The sequence below is a fragment of the Serinus canaria genome, chromosome 2, assembly GCF_022539315.1.
Source record: "Serinus canaria isolate serCan28SL12 chromosome 2, serCan2020, whole genome shotgun sequence".
Classification (NCBI taxonomy): domain Eukaryota; kingdom Metazoa; phylum Chordata; class Aves; order Passeriformes; family Fringillidae; genus Serinus; species Serinus canaria.
This window is the reverse complement of record NC_066315.1, coordinates 112,690,783-112,710,592: the sequence shown is the minus strand read 5'-3', so window position 1 is coordinate 112,710,592 and position 19,810 is coordinate 112,690,783. Positions and strand designations below refer to the sequence as shown.

The window sequence follows — 19,810 nt, the reverse complement described above, 5'->3', positions numbered from 1 at the left end:
AAAAGTGGAGATGGACAGAAGAATGTCAGAAACAAGGGCAGTATAGGAAATAACACACAGATATCTGGTGTGAAATACATTAGACAATACATCCTGCTTTAGAGTTATAACATTAGTTTATTACATAGTATACATAGCTTCAAACATAAATATAACATTCATTTAGGGGGAAACATATCAGCCACTGGACTTCTAAAAAAACTGAGTGCTTCTAGGTTTCCTACCTGTGCTACAAACCCCTTCTGCTTCACATCCAACTTCTACTTCCCTTCCACATGCCTTCTGTCCCACACAGACACAATCAAAGCCTCCGGGCCAAGAGGAATTTGTGTCAGCCTTTTATTGGATCCCCAATCTGGATAACCAAAGGATCATGGCTCAGGGCTTATCACAGCATGTACCTGCTAGTTGTTCTAGACAGTCTTCAAGAGTACAGAATGGCCAAATTCTCCTTCTCTACCTGAAATGCAGCACCTTCTTTTTTCAGGTGTACATACCTCTGACTTCCTTAACAATGAAGAGGGGTACTGTGCAGTATTAGGAATTAAAATCTAACCAAAAAACTGAAACACTCTCCCTAACCACAATATACATTAAATATTTTCCAATTTTGTGCCTTACATCATTTACTGAAAATTGTAAACCATGTATAGGTGCTTACTACATACATGCAGTATTAAAAAATGTTGTAAACAGGTATCCAAAATAACTCTAACAATGGACTGAAAGATCCTGGAACATATGCCTTGGATTCTCAAAATACAACATATTTACAAAAAAAAAATCAAACAAAAAAAGGAAAAAACCCAAAACAAAACCACAAATACAATCTCTAAAGCACAGATAGATGTTAAGTTAGAACACACAATTAAATCTTTCTGTGAATGTAACACAATTTAAAGAGTAAGTGGTGCTGTCTCAGAAGGAAATATGGCAAGAGCAGTCAGGAAGTCCATTGCAAACAGTCTCTGTTCTCAGTTCCTAAATATGCCCCTTTTCTAGTGTCCTCTGAGTTAAATAGGCCTCCTTACTTGGTGTAGGATGATCCTACATGGAAAAAATCTATTTACTTACATACATGTTCTGCAGCTGGCCTTTAAAATCTCAAACAGCAATTTTATAATGTATATCTATATAAAATTCTGCTAATGACTTCTGTTTACTACTTGCTCTTGTATTACAGCATTTGAATAGTATTTCCCACTTTTCATTTTAAATTAAACGTAAGAGTTGATTTTCTTCTGGGAAAAACTTTTCTACTGAAAAGCAGTTTTCAAACTCCTTTTCAAATGTCCTTGAATACAAAAATCATGTCTTAAATCTTGGGCAAGTATTTCAAATTTCTGTTCTCGGTTGAAAAAAGCAGCCAACATTTCTCTAAAATTAGATGACCAGTACACCACTACTTCTTAAAAGATAATATTTAATGAGAAAACTAGCCAAGAAATCATTGCCTTGGAAGTAAAACTTTTCTTTGTATAGTGGTTCCCATAAAAAATTAATTAAGATTTGTATTTCAGCTCTGATACACAATTGTGACTTATTTTTATCTAGTTATTCACACTGGGAGTTTTATTGGTTGTGCCGTTCAGCAGTTTATTATGTGATATTTTTTTTCTGAAGAGGTTTTCACTAATCTAATGTAATAGAAATTCCAAGATCTTTATTACAAGTCTTTCTCATCTTTACTGTTTCCACTGTTCATTGTAGAAGGGAAAACTACTTCTTCTTTGTCTTCTTCTGTAGGAAAGGCATTTTTGTTTTTCAGATTTTCAGAGGCTTTATGTTCAATGTTATTTAAGGAAGTGTCACACTTCAGAAATGTCTCAGAGTGGCAAGTTTCTGCTGGATCTGCCAACATGTGAGAACATTTTTCTCCAACAATGTAAATTAAATTTATTCTTAAGGTTTGACTTTTTTTTGTCTTTCCATTGGGTAGTTCAGTATTTGTGCCTGTGACAAGATCACTGGGTATGTGTTTGGATACACTATTTTGACAATTTCTAGCTTCCATGGGGTTTGCATTCATATCCTCTGTAATATATAACTCCCCTAAAATATTTGTGTCTTTCAAAGCTGAGGATGCAAGTATTCCAAAGTTATTAATAAAATCTAAGGTGTTATTAGCATAAAACCTATTAAAGATATTATTGACAATCTTATTGATAGAGTTATTCTTCAAAGTCACATGATTATTTTTGTCTGTCAGGTCTTGACCTGACCATTCTAAACATTCGCTCTTTTTGGCCAACAAATATGAACCCAGCTGGTTCTCAATATCAGATGCCTTTTGGTAGGCACACCCTCTCTGTTCCTCATTAATTGGTGTTACTGTTAACATCAGTATTGGACAATGTTGGCCGCATATCGCATGGAGTCTATCCAGAGAATCTTCTTCACGAAGAGCACTTCTAGCAGCATTACTAACACTAGTTGGCTGAGATTGTATGGGTGCAGCATTTGAAGGCTTTTCCAAAGGGTGCACCTTGTTATCAGGCAATCTAAATTCTACAGATGAAAAGGCTGGAAAATTGGTGTCAGCCTGTGTGGAAGTAGAACCTACCACAGCTGATGGATTGGTCTTGTCTTTGTTTGGTGCAGGAAGGATCTTGCCATTGCGACTAGGTTTGCCTTTTGTATTTGACTCATCCTGAAAGGGGTCTGAATCACTATTATGAGGCATATTGAAGTAGCTGCAAAAATTTTCAGCGGGTTTTACCATGTCTTCAAGTTCTGAAGAAGGGATCTCATCAAGGGTAGGGTACTGATCCAGATTGCCAAAGTGAGAGTATGGGACTTCATCACTTTCAATTGATGTTGTATCCAAATTACCATACATTCCAATCTGTTCAGGTGGTGACCTTCTTATCAAATGATTTTCTTTCAGAAGCCATTTGCCTTTATCTATCAATATTCCTTCATCTTCACTAGCTTTAATGCTAGGTTGACAATGTTGATTTAGAGATTCCCCTAAACAGTCATTAGTATAACTTGTCTCTTCTCTGTTAAGTGCAGACTGTGGTGTTGGTAAAGGAGTATTTTCTCTTCTTAATATACTGTCATCTCTGTTTACTTTTACTGGATATTCTTGTGATGGTAGTGAGGAATGTGAAAATTTCTGTGTAGAACAAGACGTAGATTCTTGAGAAAAATAAATTATTTTTTCCCCCACAGCAGAGTGGAATCCTTCAGTATCTGCTTGAAATACCTTCGACATATAAGGAAATCCTTTGTGAAAGTCAGGCTTAAATGAAGCTTCTGTCTTGCCATAGAGTCTTTCAATAGTTCTCTTGACATAGCCAGTATTATAATGTTTTTCAAGTGCTTCCTCCCCACTTTCATTGGTCAAGTCACTGGATGCTCTAAAGTTATTATCACTCTCTTCAGTATCTGGTCTGTAATCTGACCAGTCTGAAGTAGCAGGACTTTTTAAGCATTTTTTTAATCGAGATGTGTCAGAACACATTTTATCCTCCAGTTCTTCTACTTGCAATTTCTGTTCTCCTTCAGTTATGTCACATTCTGTAACTTGCTTTGATTCATAACGAAATGATAATGGAGAGACTGTAGATAACCTCTCAGAGGTTTCCTCAGATATTTCTGCATCTTCTTTGTCACCCTGTACAGAATAATCTTCATTATTATATTCTAGAGAGGTTTCAACATCGAGTGTAAGTTGGTTTTTAGGGGTGTTGTCAATATCTGATGACTTTGGATCAATATCCTCATCTTCACTTTTATCAGTACTAACAGGTACAATGCCTTTTTCTCCTTCTAACTCAGAAATATCCTGATCTAAAATACAATTGTTATCATTAGAAGTTACACTATGAACTGTGGAATTAGGTTCTACTGAAGATTCTGACTCTTCATTATTGAATGATGGATCTTGAGTGTTTTCACATAGGCTACCAGGCATTTCTTCATTTCTTTCTGGTGTCTCTATAGCTGATGGAAGGCTACAGGTATTTGAATTAGTATTGGCAAATTGACCATCTAGTGTTTCAGGAGCAGTCATGCCTAAAGCCTCTGTTCCTTTACAAAGATCCCTCTCTACATCAAAACAGCTTTCTGATTCCCTGGTTAATTTTAGAACTTCTTCAGAATTGACACTGTCCATCACAATACAAGGCTCAGCTGATTCCTCATGTTCATACAAATGTGTATCATTAGGAATTTCAGATGTGGGCACATTCTCATGTGTGGAGCCTGGCTTTTCAAGTTCCTTCCTGAAGTGTACTAAGTTATTTTCTGTTGATTGTTGGAGATGTGAGAAGACAGCCTTCAGCTCATCAGCTTGCTCTATTGCTGCAGTTTGTTTCAGACATTTTAACTGTGTAAATATTTCACAGCAGCTACAGGCATTTTTTTGCATATCATCTGTGATTGTCCCAATCAAACTCTCTCTCAGATTCAGTAAAAGTAGCCAAGCTAAGAGGGCATTGGAGGAAGAACCAAAAGCTGCAGGAGAAAGATCCGGAAAACTGCAAGATTTTCCAATGCATCCACTATGTCCTTTCTGCAGACCAAGCAAGGCTGATTGAAGTTCATGCAGCAACATGCTAGACATGCAATTATTCTGAATTTCAATTCCAATTTTCTCACTAACAATTGTGCAATCAGCTTGAACAGCAACCTCAGATCTTTTTTTTTGGCATAGGTTGGTAACTTGAACGTCAACTTCTGCCACCTTTTTATCATTGTCATGTGCTTCATGAAACAAATGCAGCTCACTATTCTGATGAAATTCCGACTTTAGTAAATACTTGGCTTCTTCTAGTAGAGATGTATTAGAATGAATCAAAGAGTCAGATTGTCTTTCATCTGAATCTTTGGCTGAGTCTTCTGAAAGTCTCAATTTACCAATAGGCTTTAAAGGGTTTTTTATTAGATTATCTTCAAGTAGATGTGTTTTTCCAGTTACATGCACATTATTTGTGATAAATCTAGCTTCTTTTTCTATAGAATCATCAGTATTTTCTTTAGGAAAAGAACAGGCATTGCTATTCTCTACAGTCCCTTCTTTTTTCTTTATAGGGGGTAAGACAGAATTTGAAAACGAATTTTTCAGCCAAGTTTGGACATAGTTTTCACGTGAATGCTCAACAACCTTCTCTTGAAAACCCTCCTGGTTTAGAGCCTCTAGTCTAATGGCACTCTCTGACATATTTTTCTTATTTACACCTTCACCTAGATTTTTCTTCATCATCTTCTGCTTTTTCTCTTTCTTTGATAGCAAATGTTCCAAATTATTCTTTTCCTTTCCTTTTTCAAAGCTAAGATTTTTTGGCACTGCTGACAACGGTTTTGAAGTCACTGATGAGTCAGGTGTCCGTTTGAAAGAACTGTTCATAAGATGTGCGCCTTCTTTCTCACTACAAAGTGTATGCTGACTGTGTTCAGATTCATTGTTTGAATCAACCGTCTTTGGACCGTCTTCACTCTTTGCAGATGAAATGAGACTGCTTTTTTTGCCTGACTTCAATTTTATCTTGCCTAGCTTCTTGTTATCCCTTCCTTTTTTTTTATTAGATGACGATGATCCATTTTGTTCCACTGAATCCTGGTGATCAAATTCATCTTCAGGATATATGGTTTTGCCTGAATTGGCAGACCCGTCATTGTTTTTTACAAAATATTCAGATCCTGTTTTCTGAGGCATTTCAGAATATTTATCCATAGCCTCTGTTGTGGAATCCTGTGTGATATGCAGTCCCTCACTTCTAATTATCCCTGAAATTTCTTGATGCTTTTGACTTTCATATGTACCTTGCTCTAGAAAGCTAGATGATTTTCTTTTCTTCTTCTTTTTGGTGAGGGATGATGCAGACTGATTGTTTTCAATGGGTGTTGTCCTCACAAATTCAGTCGTGGCACTGGTTTGAGTCTCACTTTCGGTAACAGTAGGAAAGAATGCAGTTGTTTGATTTACTTTCTCAGTAGGACTCTTACTGAGTGGAGATGCCATCATTTTCATCTGGCTATGTCCAGCACAGGCTGAATGCACTGAATCCTGAGAAATACCTACTAAATCAGCAGCTTGGCATTTTATTTCTTCTTTTGACTGACATAATTCTGAATATGTAATGAAAGAACTCACTGATCTTTTTATTTGTTTAATATCACATGACCTATGGATATTATCTGCTGTACCTGGCCTAGCTGTCTGGTAAGCTTTTGAAGATGGCATGAAACCACTGATGTTAGCTTTGGAGGTTGATACTAAACTACTGTATGCACCTTGTTCCACAACTGATTTCTCCAATATATTCTGTACCAATTGATCCTCATTAGGCACTTCTAATGTGTTCCTGTTTGTGGTTTCTATTAACTCACTGCTTTTGTGCCTTACTTTAAAAAGCATTTCTTCCTTTATATTTTCTGAAGACAGCTTTAATAAACCATTGTCACTAATCTCACTAAACTTTGGATTACTGACACTTGATTTTTTTCTGCTTGAATGAGCTACCATGCAATACTCAGATGTCTTTTCTCCATTCTGTACTTCCTCGCTGTAGGAAAATTGTCCTATTGTCTTCTCTTGAACCTCTTTCTCAGACACCAAGGTGACACTCTCAACCACTGCTTTCTTTTGCCTAACACGCCTTGGCCCAGGGGTGGGAGGCCTGTAAAAGCGAGGCTTGATATTTTCCTCAGGTACATTGCTTACATCTAACTCTGCAGAATTGTTCTTCTCAGAGACATTACAATCAGCAGTTTTCAAATCAGATTCTAATTCTTTTTCTGACACTTCCTCATTGGATTGCTGTAACAAGTCTTCCTCTGCTTTATTGCAGCTCTTTAAAAATGGAGCATCTTTTGGGTTGATACAGTCTGATGTATTTACATTGGATGAGCAGTGTTCCACATTCATTGCAGAAGAATTGCAGATGGAGACCTTTTTGTCATCAGAAAGGCCAGCACGACTTACGGTGGTTGTCCACTTAATGGTTTCTTCCTCTTTAATTTTGAATCGAACTTTCATTTCTACTGTGATGCTGCCATCTTGGTTAACATGAACAGACTTCTCAATGTCATCTTGATACTGTGCCACAGATAAGTCTTCACCAATAACTGACCGATTTCCTCCTATCCCATTATGGCTGTCAAGAACATAGGAAGAATCTGAGTTGTTATCATTTGAGTTGTTATCATTGCTGGATCCTTTATCAGAAGAAACTGAGAATATCTGAGATCTTGAACTAGAGTCCATTTCAGCTCTCACTACCCATAATTACATTGAAAGAACACAGATTCATTCAGAAGACAGAAAGCAGAGCAGACAAATACCATTGATAATGATCCAGATGAGGAGACAGCAGACAGGCAACAAAGGAAAAGAAGAAAGGAGAAAAATTAGTATTAAAGATGTTAATGAAATGTATTATTTTACATACTTGGTTTTTTTTCTTTATTTTGCATTCAAAAGTACGGGAAAAAAACCATTGGTAATCTTGTTATTCATCTATGAAATTTTCAGAGAAAGAAATATGAGAAAATCCTAATAAAGAATTAAGCACTTAAATGCTTGCCCACTTATTTTTATTTTACAATAAGTTCTTTCTAATGCCAGAACTACAGTCTTATTTGAAGCTCCAAAGCCTAAAAAAAGTACAAGATGACCTCATTTTATACTTAATTGAGAGCTGAGATTGCCTTGACCATTTCAAAGGTTTCATAGGTGCTCACTTGTTTGGGTTTCAAGCTACCAGCTTTACTTCTCTTCATGCTTTAGTGATCATTATATCACTTCCTACTAGTTCTTACAGTTATCACTAAAAAATGTCATTCAAGGTCAATATATTTGTTCTCAGGCTTAATCTAACAATCTACAGTACATGAGTAACAGCTCTTTGTAATGTCACTGACACGTAACAAAAGGATTCATATCCATTCCTCTGACCTTCTGTAAAGAAGTAAATATTGAAGTTCTTGAACTCCTTGTAAAACCTGAACTTAAATCATGACATTCTGGAGCACATTTATGTATCTGTACTGTAGACAATATATACTGTAGACAAAACTCAGCAAAGCCTATGAGAATATTTCTAGACTTCAATGATTTTTGAATGTGGCCCAAAATGTGTTGGCATACACAATATATTTTCCCACAATATGTTTTGATTACTCTGCAATAACTTGGGTCTTTTAAAAAATTTATTCATCTCTCCCACATAGTTGTCACTGAAGAGTTGAGAGCTAAAAAATCATGAGTAAGAATGAAGCCTTGCTGTCTTTCAAGGTCTTCCACATGTGCAAGGGAAACAGTGCAGGTAAGCCCCCACAAAGATATGAACAACTGGTACTCATATCTAAATTTATATATATAATGATCCACCATTTAATAGATAGGTTTCACTTGCAAAAAGCATTTTAACATATATAATATTAACTTATCTACATTTCTTGAATTTAAGTTTGTTTTCTTTTTTAAGTGCTTTCACATCAAGGCTTTTACAGAAATATATTACCATTACAGAAACCTGTCTATAACTTCAGGCAAACGGCCCTGCAAGCTTCTCAAGCATATGCTTTAACATGAACTGAATAGGAAACAAAGTCTTCTAACACAGACCAGAAATTATGCTTCACAAAGTAAAAATCTTGCCTTCCTTGTCTCAGGAAATGGAATTGGAACAAAGATGCTGAAATTTCATTTTCCATGCTTTCATTTCATCAGTGATATCTCCTACAGCTGATAATTTTTAAGTTCTCAGGTTAAAGACAAAAAGAGGGTTGTTTTTTCCTCCCTCTTTCTGTGATTGCTGTGGACTAAGAATTAGAAGCAGGAGATAATCATATTCAACAACTCAGATTTTTTACAATTGTAAGGCTCAGTCTTTGTCTCAAAGCAGAATCTAGGTAGGATTTTTGTTTCTGCAGAACTTTCATTCTCAAAATGTTCTTAATCATTCTCTCTTGACTCATTAGTTATGCTCTGCAAACAGGTCTCAAGCTGTGAAAGTCAAAGTGCATGAAGGCTGAAAAAACCTAAAATTAATAGCCTGGTGGGGAGATAATAAACTGCAAGGAATGTGAATGGAACTCCCTCAAGCAAATGGAAATCAAATGTCATATATTAACACGCTCCATGACACTGTTAGGGTTACTGTGGAAAGTCCAGTACAGTAACAACTACAGTGTTCCCTGGCTTCTCCAGTACGGCATGAAGCTGTAGCAAGAGTAGACAGTACTCTGGGTTAAGGAAGTTCCTCCAGACAGCACCTCAGCCCTAGAAGATGCTGTCAGGAATTCCCATAGGACTTAAAGTTCTGTTACTGCAGCATTTCATTTCCCTTAGGCTATTCACCTAGCCTGACTTCTCTCCAAGAGCTCCTCACTTTCTTGCTCATCTACTGGCCACTTCACACTCTTCCTGATCTTCTCAGCGGAGCAACTCCTTGAGTAATCAAAGAGAAAGTACCTATTTGTGTATCTTTTCCCAGACTTATTTAAAAAATATATATAACAGCCATGAGGATATGGGAATGGACAACACTCAGTTTAGGCAAAAGCAGCTTCAAAAACATGATGAATTTGTGAGTGGATGGATGCTATTCTAGTTTTCCTATTTAGGCGAAGATGCAACAAGAGAAGAAGAGTAAGTCATGACAAGCCAAATCTCCACTTGTTAAATTCTGAAAACTGAACAAAAGTTTGCCAAAGAAATTCAATGAGACCCTGAAGTAGCCTGAGGTTTTACTTTTACCACTGTTGTTATTAATTCTGACACCAAAAAATTAATAACAATGGCAATCAAGAGAATTAAAGTGAAATATACTCATAAATTTTCATACATATTCTAAGTCTATCAGAAACAAAATATGCATAGTAGCTGAGTACTTAGCAGAAACTTGCATTTTAAAAAGAAAATTAACACTTTGATCTTTCATAAGCTTATAAAGGAGTCACAGCAGATATAAACAGTTTCAACTGGCCTTTCTGAATATCCTTGATCCTAGTAAGATTGTCACTGTTTATGTCTTATGCTGAGAGAGATAAACAAATTATTAAAATACAAATTAATTCAAAGAACTTACTCTTTTCACTTTCTGACTTGGCATTTGCTTTTGGGTACACACGATTCCCAATTCCAAGCAATTTAGCAGGTCGCAAATACCCAAGGGATTCATAATTGCTTGGTTTAAAAGGCTCTCTCCCTGCTGCCACTACAGCTCCAGAGCACAATATCAGGGCCTGAAGATTAGGAACCTGTAAAAAAAAAGTAACATTAAATTCTCTGCCTTAGTAACCACCAAAAAATAATGTAAGAGGTTCATCTCTTTCAAGCTTTAATATCTTCACTCCTTAGTTTCTACATTCATTTGCAGCAGACTATTAAATATGTATCACAGCACGGAATTAATTTTTCAATTCCTATAAGGCAATTTCTATTTTGGTGAGGATATATCTAGTTATATGAATTGGATAATTACTTCAAGAAGTAACTTGGATCCTCATCAAAATTTTCTTAAAATTTAAGTGTTTACACATGTAATTTTGTTTCATTGTTGCACAGTGACTGTTCATAGTCATGAAATATGAATATGCATTTGGAGGTAGGTATACATAAGAAGAGGTAGAGGAAAAATTCAGAATGCAGCACAAGAAGTTGGCTCATATTGCCACAAAGGACTAGGACACCACCACAGAGCATTATACTCTGGAAAAGACCTCTGGAGGTCATGCAGTCTAACTCTCTACTCAAAGCAGATTTGACTGGATCAAGATGCCCAGGGCCTTGTCTAACAGTTTTGAATGTATGTTCCAAAATATATTGCAAATTAATGCTTACAAACAGTAGTTCACTAACTTGTAGGAAATATGGACAGTTTCCCAACCTAATGCACAATTTCAACAAGTGAAGGGTAAACAGGAGATTACTTTTGAACTCTTTGAGTTCTGCTCAGATTTCTCTTTCTGGATACCTGCTAAGTGTAACCATAACTGTTTTTCTGTGGTTAAACAACAGACAGAAAAAGCACTGAGACAAAATTATACAAACAGCATGTGAGACTGAAATCTGAATTATTAATGCTGCACCATTTGAGTTTAGAGGTACAGAACCTGGTCCATTGTCTGAAACTATGATAGGCAATCAGGCGTCAGAGTTCTGAGTCATTAATGGCAAACCCCTCTGCATTTGTGCAATGATAAAAATACATGTGGATATTAGATGCTACTTTTATTCTAAAACATTAAAAATCCCAGATAAAAATCATTAAGACTAAAGGAAGGTCTCGTGTAAATGGATAAAAGTACAGAATTGGGAGCATGCCTTAAAGAGGCCTGAGTAAGAGAAAAAAATAGTTTTTTGCTCTTTTGCTTAAAATGAAATGTGTCCTCACTAACTTCTCTCTCTTCACAAGATTCCAGTATATTTCCTCCAAGCCAGTAGCCCTTCTGAAGGGGGAAAAAGCATAGAAAGTAAAAAGATTAAATTTAGCACATCAGATCGTACATCAGGACCATGTTTCAATCATGGACACAACTTCTTTTTTATTTAAAATAATCTAGAAAAAATCACAAAAAAATGTATGTACTCATCCTTTTTCTCACCTTTCTGCCATCAGTGGTATAGAGCTTTGCAACTGGATATTGCATTAACTCACTCATATAATCCAGAAAGGCCTCAAATGTCTGTGTATTTTTCTTTCCCAAAACAATGGTGCGCCTAAGTCTTACATCCCCGTTTTTGAAAACAAGCATCTTTTTGGGAGTTGTTATTCTGCTTTCTCGATGGCCCAACCCATCTTCATTCTGCCTTGCTAATTGCACAGCGCGACGACGAGCGCTGACAGGCCTGCTGATCTGCCAGGGCAGGGGCTTTTTGCTGGCCTGTTCCAGGTTGATGGGCTTCATTTTCCTCTGATGGGAGCAAATATAGGATTTTCCATCTTCCAGATCCTCCAAATTGGTGATGCTGTGTCTCCCTCTTGGTGTACTAATATTCCTTACTCCAAAAGGTAACGGGACCCGTTTGGACAAACTATCCAGCAAGGCATCAAATGTCTTGTAAGACCTGCTATTAACCACCATTTTGATTCCATTAAACTGGGGATCTCCACTTTTATAGAAACAAATCCGTTTGGCCACGACAGGTTCGGTGACGTTGAAATGGCGCGCGGATAAACTCTGCTCACTCTCGGAGGAGTTTGGATGATTCGCCGAGTAACTGCTGGAAGGTGTTTCACTCATTTTGACAGCAATCTGTCAAAAATGGAAGAAAGAGGAGATGGATGTAAAACTTTCTCTGTGACTAGCAAAAATATGATCTACATTTTGAAAGGTGCAGGAAGAGGATTTATGAGAAACCAACAGCAGCACGTTGTGCCAAAAAATCATTGGATTTAAATGGATTCAAGCTGTTATCACTAAATTCCACAAAGACTCCGATACTGTCAGATTAAGTAAGCATAGCTCTACTTGCAAGTATTCCCAAAACTCTCCAATGTAATTTCAAATCTCTTATCATTTTGGTACAAGAGGCCTTTTCTTAGAAGGAGGTGGTTTTTCAGTCCATCCTTTCTTGAGCATGAAGCTGATGATATGTCACCTTTTAGATATTTAAGAAAAGTCCTTACTAGGAGAGAGAAATTTGTGCCTTGGTATGTGCCTTTTTCAGTCCAAAATAGCCAAACTGAAAGACAATGCAATTCAGTCTGATCTTATATACTAGTTTATACCAAGACAAAACCACGGAAGTCAGAGAAAAGTCTCCTGGTTTACAGCACTGTAGTCCATATCATAATAAGGCCCAAAACATGTGTTAGAGTGACATTTTATCATAAATTGATTTATTATTTTCTTTTCTATTACAAGTTTTATATCTCACAATATATACCTACTACAAAAGTTGTATTTATACGTATTTATACATATTTATATAAAAAAATACTTACAAGGCATTTTTAGTTAAAAAAAAGTCTTTAAGTCCCTCAAAAACACACAAAAAAATTCAGGTATTCGTCAGGAGAAGTAGCCTTGAAATGAAAACATTTAAATACGGGTCTTATAAACAACAAATTATTTCTGACAACCATATTGATAGTCTTCATGCTTGTAAATAGAGCAATCTTTCCATTTTAATCCAATCTAAAAAGAGACACTGTAATGACAATCCTTTAAGTGACTAAAATAACTATTTTAATGACTGGCTTGCTTTCACTGGAACACAGGGTAAAAACTTTCAACTAATTAGACTCAAGGAAGCAGTTTTAGTAGACTTTTACTGAAAAGCTACGTAAAAGCCTCAGGAAACACTTGTCATCAAAATAAAATAAATTAAATTCTTTGATGATGTAACCTTAATATAGCTACCATATTGACTAATGGAACAATCTCTGGCTACCATGTGTTTTTTAAGCTATGGAAAACAGTATTCTGATTATTTTAATACTGCATATATCTGTTCAGAAATTGATAATAAGATGTTATGTTTTAAGACAGCGAAGGTTCAAATAAAGTCAGATAAGATTTTATCTTACTGTGTTCTTACAGCTTTTCCAATAATGCTTCAGCTGAAGTGCAATAATGCACTGCTTCAGCTCAGGTGTTTTGCCTTCACTAGGAGTTAATTATTTTGAACACTGATCAGAACACAGGAAGAAATGTCTCCTTATAAGACATAGTTTATGCTGTAAAATATACTTCTTTAAGTGCTAAAACTGAAAAATAACCCAACAGGACTTCAACAGAATGATGTACTCTAAGACTGATTTGCATAACCACAATTTAAAATAAATAAATAAATTTTAAAAGCCTAAAAAGTGAAAAAGAAAAAAAAAAGCATTTCATTAAGGAATAAGCAAGAAGAAATTTTTCAAGGTTGGCTGCAGCAACTTATACAACCCAGCTACTGAAATGGCTTACCCTCAGTAGAAGGGAGGAGCTCCACTTGAACTGAAACCACTGAAGGTTACTGTTGTTCATCTTTTTTGGCAGATCTACTCATTAGCTGAGTAAATTTTCACTATACTTCTGTACTGAGAGGTTGGTTGGTGAGTTTAGACTAGGGACACAATTTGAACCAGACATTTTATGTTGTAATTTTTTTTTTCACGCATCATTCTGCTTAGCTGGATGTGCCTAGTGGAAATCCGTAAGGGCATTTTTGTTGCTAGCTGCAACACAACTTTCCTACTCTCTTTGCAGAGTAAATGTTCTACTCAAGTGAAAGCAGCAATGACAGAAGCTCCTGAGTGAACTGAATGCCATGTTACTGCATTTCAGCTGGCCAAGAGTGAAGTTTGAGAGCCCAGTCCAGGATCTCTGGGGGAAAAGCACCGTTGTCAACAACGGCCAGAGAGAGGAAAGAACAGACACAGCTCCTCAGCTACTCTCTACTGTACTCCTAACACTTGAGAAAATGGAGTGGAATTTCTTCTAACTGTGTGATTCAATTATTCACTTTTACAAGAGACAAAATAGGTGGATTTTCTCATGAGACCACTGACATTAATCACTTTAGAATTAGAGTCTCAGAAGCTGTTCTAGATATTTGTGCTTGTGCAAAACAGTCAGTTACATAAGCATCAACATTTGAAAGAGAAATGCAACAGATTTTACATAAAGCTAATTATTATTCTTAGTCTTGACTCTGGAAGTACTCAAATCCAAGACAAAGAGGGAATATACATATCAATAAAGAAAAAAGACAATTTCACTGTAAACATGAAATAATTTAAATGTACAAAACTAAGTAAAATAAGTTTTCCTTAGGAAAATGGATTATAGATCTTTATTTGGCATACCACAGTTCTAGCAATAATTTTAATAGAAAAAATTTGTTCTACATCTTTTAGATACCTTATAATTACCTTTTACAAATAGAAAACATTTCAACAATGAACAATCAACTTATCGTGGAAGTTATTTTTTCATACTACAGGCCACCACAAAATACCTTAATTTCATCATAAGCATACTATCAATTTCATACTTAAATGATATTATTCTAAAGTTGAGAAATACCTGATATTCCGTGAAATAGGATGTCTATTAAAATACTTTGGCATCTAAAATGTTGAGAAATTCTCCAATAAAATCAAACAGAAATCAGAATTTAATCCTTTTCCTGTATTCCATAAACAAACCACCACAACATTTATGCACAAAGCTAAATTCTATAAAGACACTTAGTGGAACACTTTGTTCTAGATACACAAGAATTCCTTCAATGCCATAGAGCTAGTAAGCATTGCATGTAATTTTATCATACTCACCCACAGCCCTATGTAAATAAAAGAGAGTATTGCTTGTTTTCAGAGATTTATAAATTGCACCACATCTATGCTGCATGAAACAACATCCTTAGTCTTATTCCAAGTATGCTCAGCCAGGAAAAACATCATAATCCACTTGCTTAATCTCAGCTAATGTGAATCACCAGACCAGGTTCACCACAGGCAGCTACTGCTCAGAGCAGAATGTCTAACATCTCATCCAGCAAGTCCTCTCTTATGATGTTAAAACACAATTTGTCTATTAAATATTTTGTTTGTATAATTTTCTATTTACTTAGATTGCTCAAGAGAGTCACATAACCACATAAAATAAGGATGTGGGTAGGGAACGTGAGTTATCTAATCTACCTTCTTGTCAGAGTAAGCTTATCATCCAAACTAAATTCTTAAGTGATAAAAATTTTTAATATGTTAAAAATGGAGCTTCTACCACTCACCTTCTGAGACTATTTATTAACTACCGCTAATTATTAGCTACCCCTAATTCTTGCTTTTGTTCATTCACTTCCTCAAGCTGGTTCTCTTTGTGCTAAAGATTCTCCCATATTTTTCTCCAGTCAGATAACACAGTGAAAAGAGTTCCACAGTTTCTCTAACACCGGTCACTAAAACATGACAGTCTGAAGGAGTTTTGTCATCCATGAGGCATTTTCATTTCTACATGTTGGAAAAAAGGCCATGACTATTAATATGTATGAATATAGTCCAGGAAGAGATAGGAGGATTATTTTTAACTGTATTTTAGTTATGCCATGGAATGTGGATTTTTTTTCTTTTTCCCATGGAAATACTATGTTCCCAGGTGGTGACTGTTCCATCTAATTGCCACCAGATGCATAATCTGATTTGGAGCTTCTTTGCTTAATCAGGATTACACCAAGCTCTCAAAACTAGCTGTGTAGAACAGCAACAAAAACACTGCTCAGTAAACACTATCACCACATGCTGTAATGAGTTTTTAACTAGCCTCCTTAGGAGAGAATTCAACATTTATAGTAGTTTCATGACTTTCATGAGATACATAGGTACAAACAAAGATTAAATTATAACATTGCACAGATATTTTGCTATAAGCATTGCTTTTTAAAATAATATATTTATACAATAATTTAGGTCCTTAATCTATTTTAGCTAATGTACTTTTATTCTACTCAGTATTCTGTTGTTTACACTTTTTCAGAGGTTGGACAAATACAAACTCTGTTCTGATGTCTTAAAACTAAACTGCTTATAACAGGAATTTATTTTGGGTTGGATATCCCTGCAGCGTAGGATTTAAAGCAACGTTGCTACCCTCATTAACTTTCCAGTGCATGCAAAGTCACTTTCAATAAACAGCTAATCCATCAGTGACTTTCATGTATCACTAGGACTGGGGACTGAAGAGATCATACTGCTGGGACCTGGTGAAGATGACAATCAAATGTCATCATTTGACAGTGTAAATGCCTCTTATTTCTCTAAAACTTCAAAAGGCTTGCAAAGCTTCCATCCAGATATATGTAGCTTAAAGGCCCACTGCACTCATTCTTGTACTACAAGCACTTCATATATTCTGAAAATATATAAGAAATCATCAACTTTATAGTAAAAATAGCATCAATAGAATTATACTTTACTCAGGCTTACAGCTAACAAGCCACAAAAAAAATTATCACTGTCCTAAAGCAATAAATATTGACACAGAAACACCTTTCATCCACTCATGTGGGCAGCTTGGCTGACATCCATGGAATTATTAAAATTTTGTAATAAGAACTTAGCTTTAATATCTAGAGAACAGTTGTTCTTTACCTATAAACCTTTCAGAAAGAAAAATTGGGGAATTCAAAATTAGTCCAAAAAATTGAAGCAAGCAAATTTAGGCCACATGAGAAAACAAATTGCTCATAAAAATTGTAATGGCAAGCATGTTTAAAATTTTTCTGAGTTGCTGTCATTCTCACTTTTAAACTACAACCCCGTTTACCCCTAAAACATCTTTAGTTCTAGGTTCTAATACTAAATATTGCACTTAACCTGTACTCCATATCCCACTTGGTCCTATTTTCTTAAGGCTTATTGACTGGGCAGTAACTGAAATTATGACCATATCACTGTGAGACTGTCACTAAGTTTCAGTGAGAGATCTTGTCTCTCACTGAAAAGAAGCAAAATAAGAAAGCAAAATAAGAAATTGGCTGTTGGTGAATGTAGTGCCAGGTAAGTACAAAGCATCTACTCTCATGACTGCAGGCATCAGTGGAAGTTCACTTTTTTCCCCCAAAGGTTGTCCTCTAGGAAGGCAGTGGAAGCAACACAGTCAGTTGAAGGTCCAGTGCCTGCAGTTAGCCTGCAACACCATTCTATGAGCCAAAAGGCCTAAGTCCAGCACCCTAAGCAAACACATGACCTGCTGTGTTCAGCCCAACCTGGGCTGAATCAAAGCTCTAGGGGGAGATCTGAGAATCTCTGCTGCTCAGAGTGACTCTGAGATAAGTACAAGTCTCTTTTCCCAACCTGGCAGTTGAATAAGGAGTCAGAACTCTTCTGTTCTCGTTCTCAAGGTTGTTTATTATTTCTTACCTATAACATTCTTTATCTGACCTGCTGCAGGTCTGTCTGGCAGGTCAGGTTGAGGCACACTGCCTGCCCTTGGGGCGGTGTTATCTTTTTATACTAAAAACTACATGTAAATTATTTACCATAACTTCCCAATACCTATCACCTATGTTAGACAGTGAGCTTCTACTCTAAACCTATCCAAAAGTGCCACCATCACAGCAGAAGATGGAGGCCAAGAAGAAGGAGAAAGGCTGGACACACCCAGATTTCTCCATCTTGCCCCCTGAACCCCCATTCTAAAAACCCCAAAAATCTATTTTTCACCCTGTGACAAACTATTATTCTACTTAAGCTCTCTTGACTTGTAATTCTTCATATAAAGGTTGGTAATTGTTTTTCCATGGGTCAAGATCAAAGGCACAGGGGTCTTGGGCTCTGTGCCAAGGTCTCTGAGGCCCCCGGGCAGGGACTTGAGCCCTCCAGGGCAGTCAGAGGAATTTCCTTGGCTCCCACAGAAGTTTTCAAAGTCAGAAGTTTCTAACTGACACCAAAATTCTTTGTATGAGACAGGAAAAATACAGCATCAAAATAATTGTAACAAATATTTTTATCACTACACTTCCTAGTTTTGACCATTTACTCCTCCTTTTCTACAGATTTTGCTTCAGTAAGTGAACTGATTAAATGTTACGAGTACCTAAGTACAACCTATGCTTTCCAGCTCCTTCTGCAAGTCCTCTGTGTTTCTCAAGACCATTATCATACCTAGGAAGCAGATGTTTGAGAAAGAAAAAGTACTCTAGCAATTACATTCACAGGCTTGCTCATACATTCTTTTTTCATTAGCAGATAATCAGCATCCCAGGTTGAGAAACATAAGCAGCCTTTTCTGCAGAACTACCCTGAGTGGGAGCAGGGTCAGGGCTGTGTGTGCAATGAGGACTTCCCTGCCTGGCATTCCTACTGCCCTTGAAGGAGACCCTTTGTTTAAGTCAGAGCCATAGGGAGCAGCAGTGAACACTTGAGTATTTTTATCATTCAGGAGTGAGTCACTTCTTTAGAAAGGGCAATTGCTATACCACTTAAACTATTACTGCTGATCTAAAGCCCCAAGAAAATGCTGATAATGTGCCTTATATTCCCAAGTTCCTGCAAAAACCCTTCTGGGGTTTTTTAACTGGACTGCTCAGTAAGGTATGGAACTAGGAAACTGCTATCAAGCCAAAAAGGAAATTATCACATTAGAAGCAGGAGCTGGGTTAAGTTCCCTTCAGAGTGCCCAGCCTGTTTACATCCTTTCCAGCACAGCTTTCCAAAAAATGTGGCACTATTAATATGTTACTACTGATAAGATTTTGAACCATCACATAACAACAGCATTTTACTGCTTGATATACATGAACTTCTTATCAAGTTAATCCTCACAGACTTTTATTCATTAAATTCTCCAATGGAGATTTGATAACCAACAGCTGAGGATGCAGAATGAGGGGAAAATGTATGTCTCTGGGGAGGAAAACAAAACAAATAAAAACTCTGCTTTTAAGAGAACTCTGCCTGAATGGTTAGCTGAACCAAAAAACTCCTGTTTGAGTTGTTCTGGTTTTTGACCACTACTGCATTTAACTCAAAACTGAATACCCATGTGTGTTCAGTAGACAGATTCCTCTAGGAAAAGTCTGACCTTCCAGAAGCACAAATTAACCCATCAGTTTTAAGTGAGCTAGAATTTGATTCCAGAATGCATAGCCTATCAGATTTAAATGCATAACAATTCTCAGATTAGTTTTCCTTATTTTCTTGCCTCAGATATTCTGAACCATCTACACTTACCTTCTGCTTTGTAGTAGATGCTAACTGAAGGGAAGGTTAACCACATTCTCATTTTTTACTGTGTTAACATCTGAGAAAAGAATCATCCTAGACTGCATTTTATTAGTTAACATTACATTTACACAAGTCACTGCACTGATATGTGAATGCCTATAGAGCTTCTCAAATTCTTTAAACAGGACAAGAAG

General features: G+C 36.4%; 1 protein-coding gene across 1 annotated transcript; it reads right to left on the bottom strand.

Moving 5' to 3' along the window:
- Nucleotides 1-1,666: 1,666 nt before the first annotated feature.
- LOC115484048 (oxygen-regulated protein 1-like) lies at nt 1,667-12,198 on the bottom strand. The gene is made up of 3 exons (XM_050971028.1): nt 11,560-12,198; nt 10,041-10,212; nt 1,667-7,224 (listed from the first exon to the last, which is right to left on the bottom strand). The coding sequence occupies exons 1-3, from the start codon at nt 12,196-12,198 to the stop codon at nt 1,667-1,669; spliced, it is 6,369 nt and encodes a 2,122-aa protein (XP_050826985.1).
- Between the last annotated feature and the right edge of the window lie 7,612 nt (nt 12,199-19,810).

Bases quoted from the DNA above. Each gene is read 5' to 3' on its own strand.
- LOC115484048 (XM_050971028.1), bottom strand. From the start codon at position 12,198: ATGAGTGAAACACCTTCCAGCAGTTACTCGGCGAATCATCCAAACTCC. The intron at 10,213-11,559 runs GTGAGAAAAAGG...TTTTTTTTACAG, and splicing joins ATACCACTGATGGCAGAAAG to GTTCCTAATCTTCAGGCCCT. The intron at 7,225-10,040 runs GTAAGTTCTTTG...AATTATGGGTAG, and splicing joins CAAGTCAGAAAGTGAAAAGA to TGAGAGCTGAAATGGACTCT.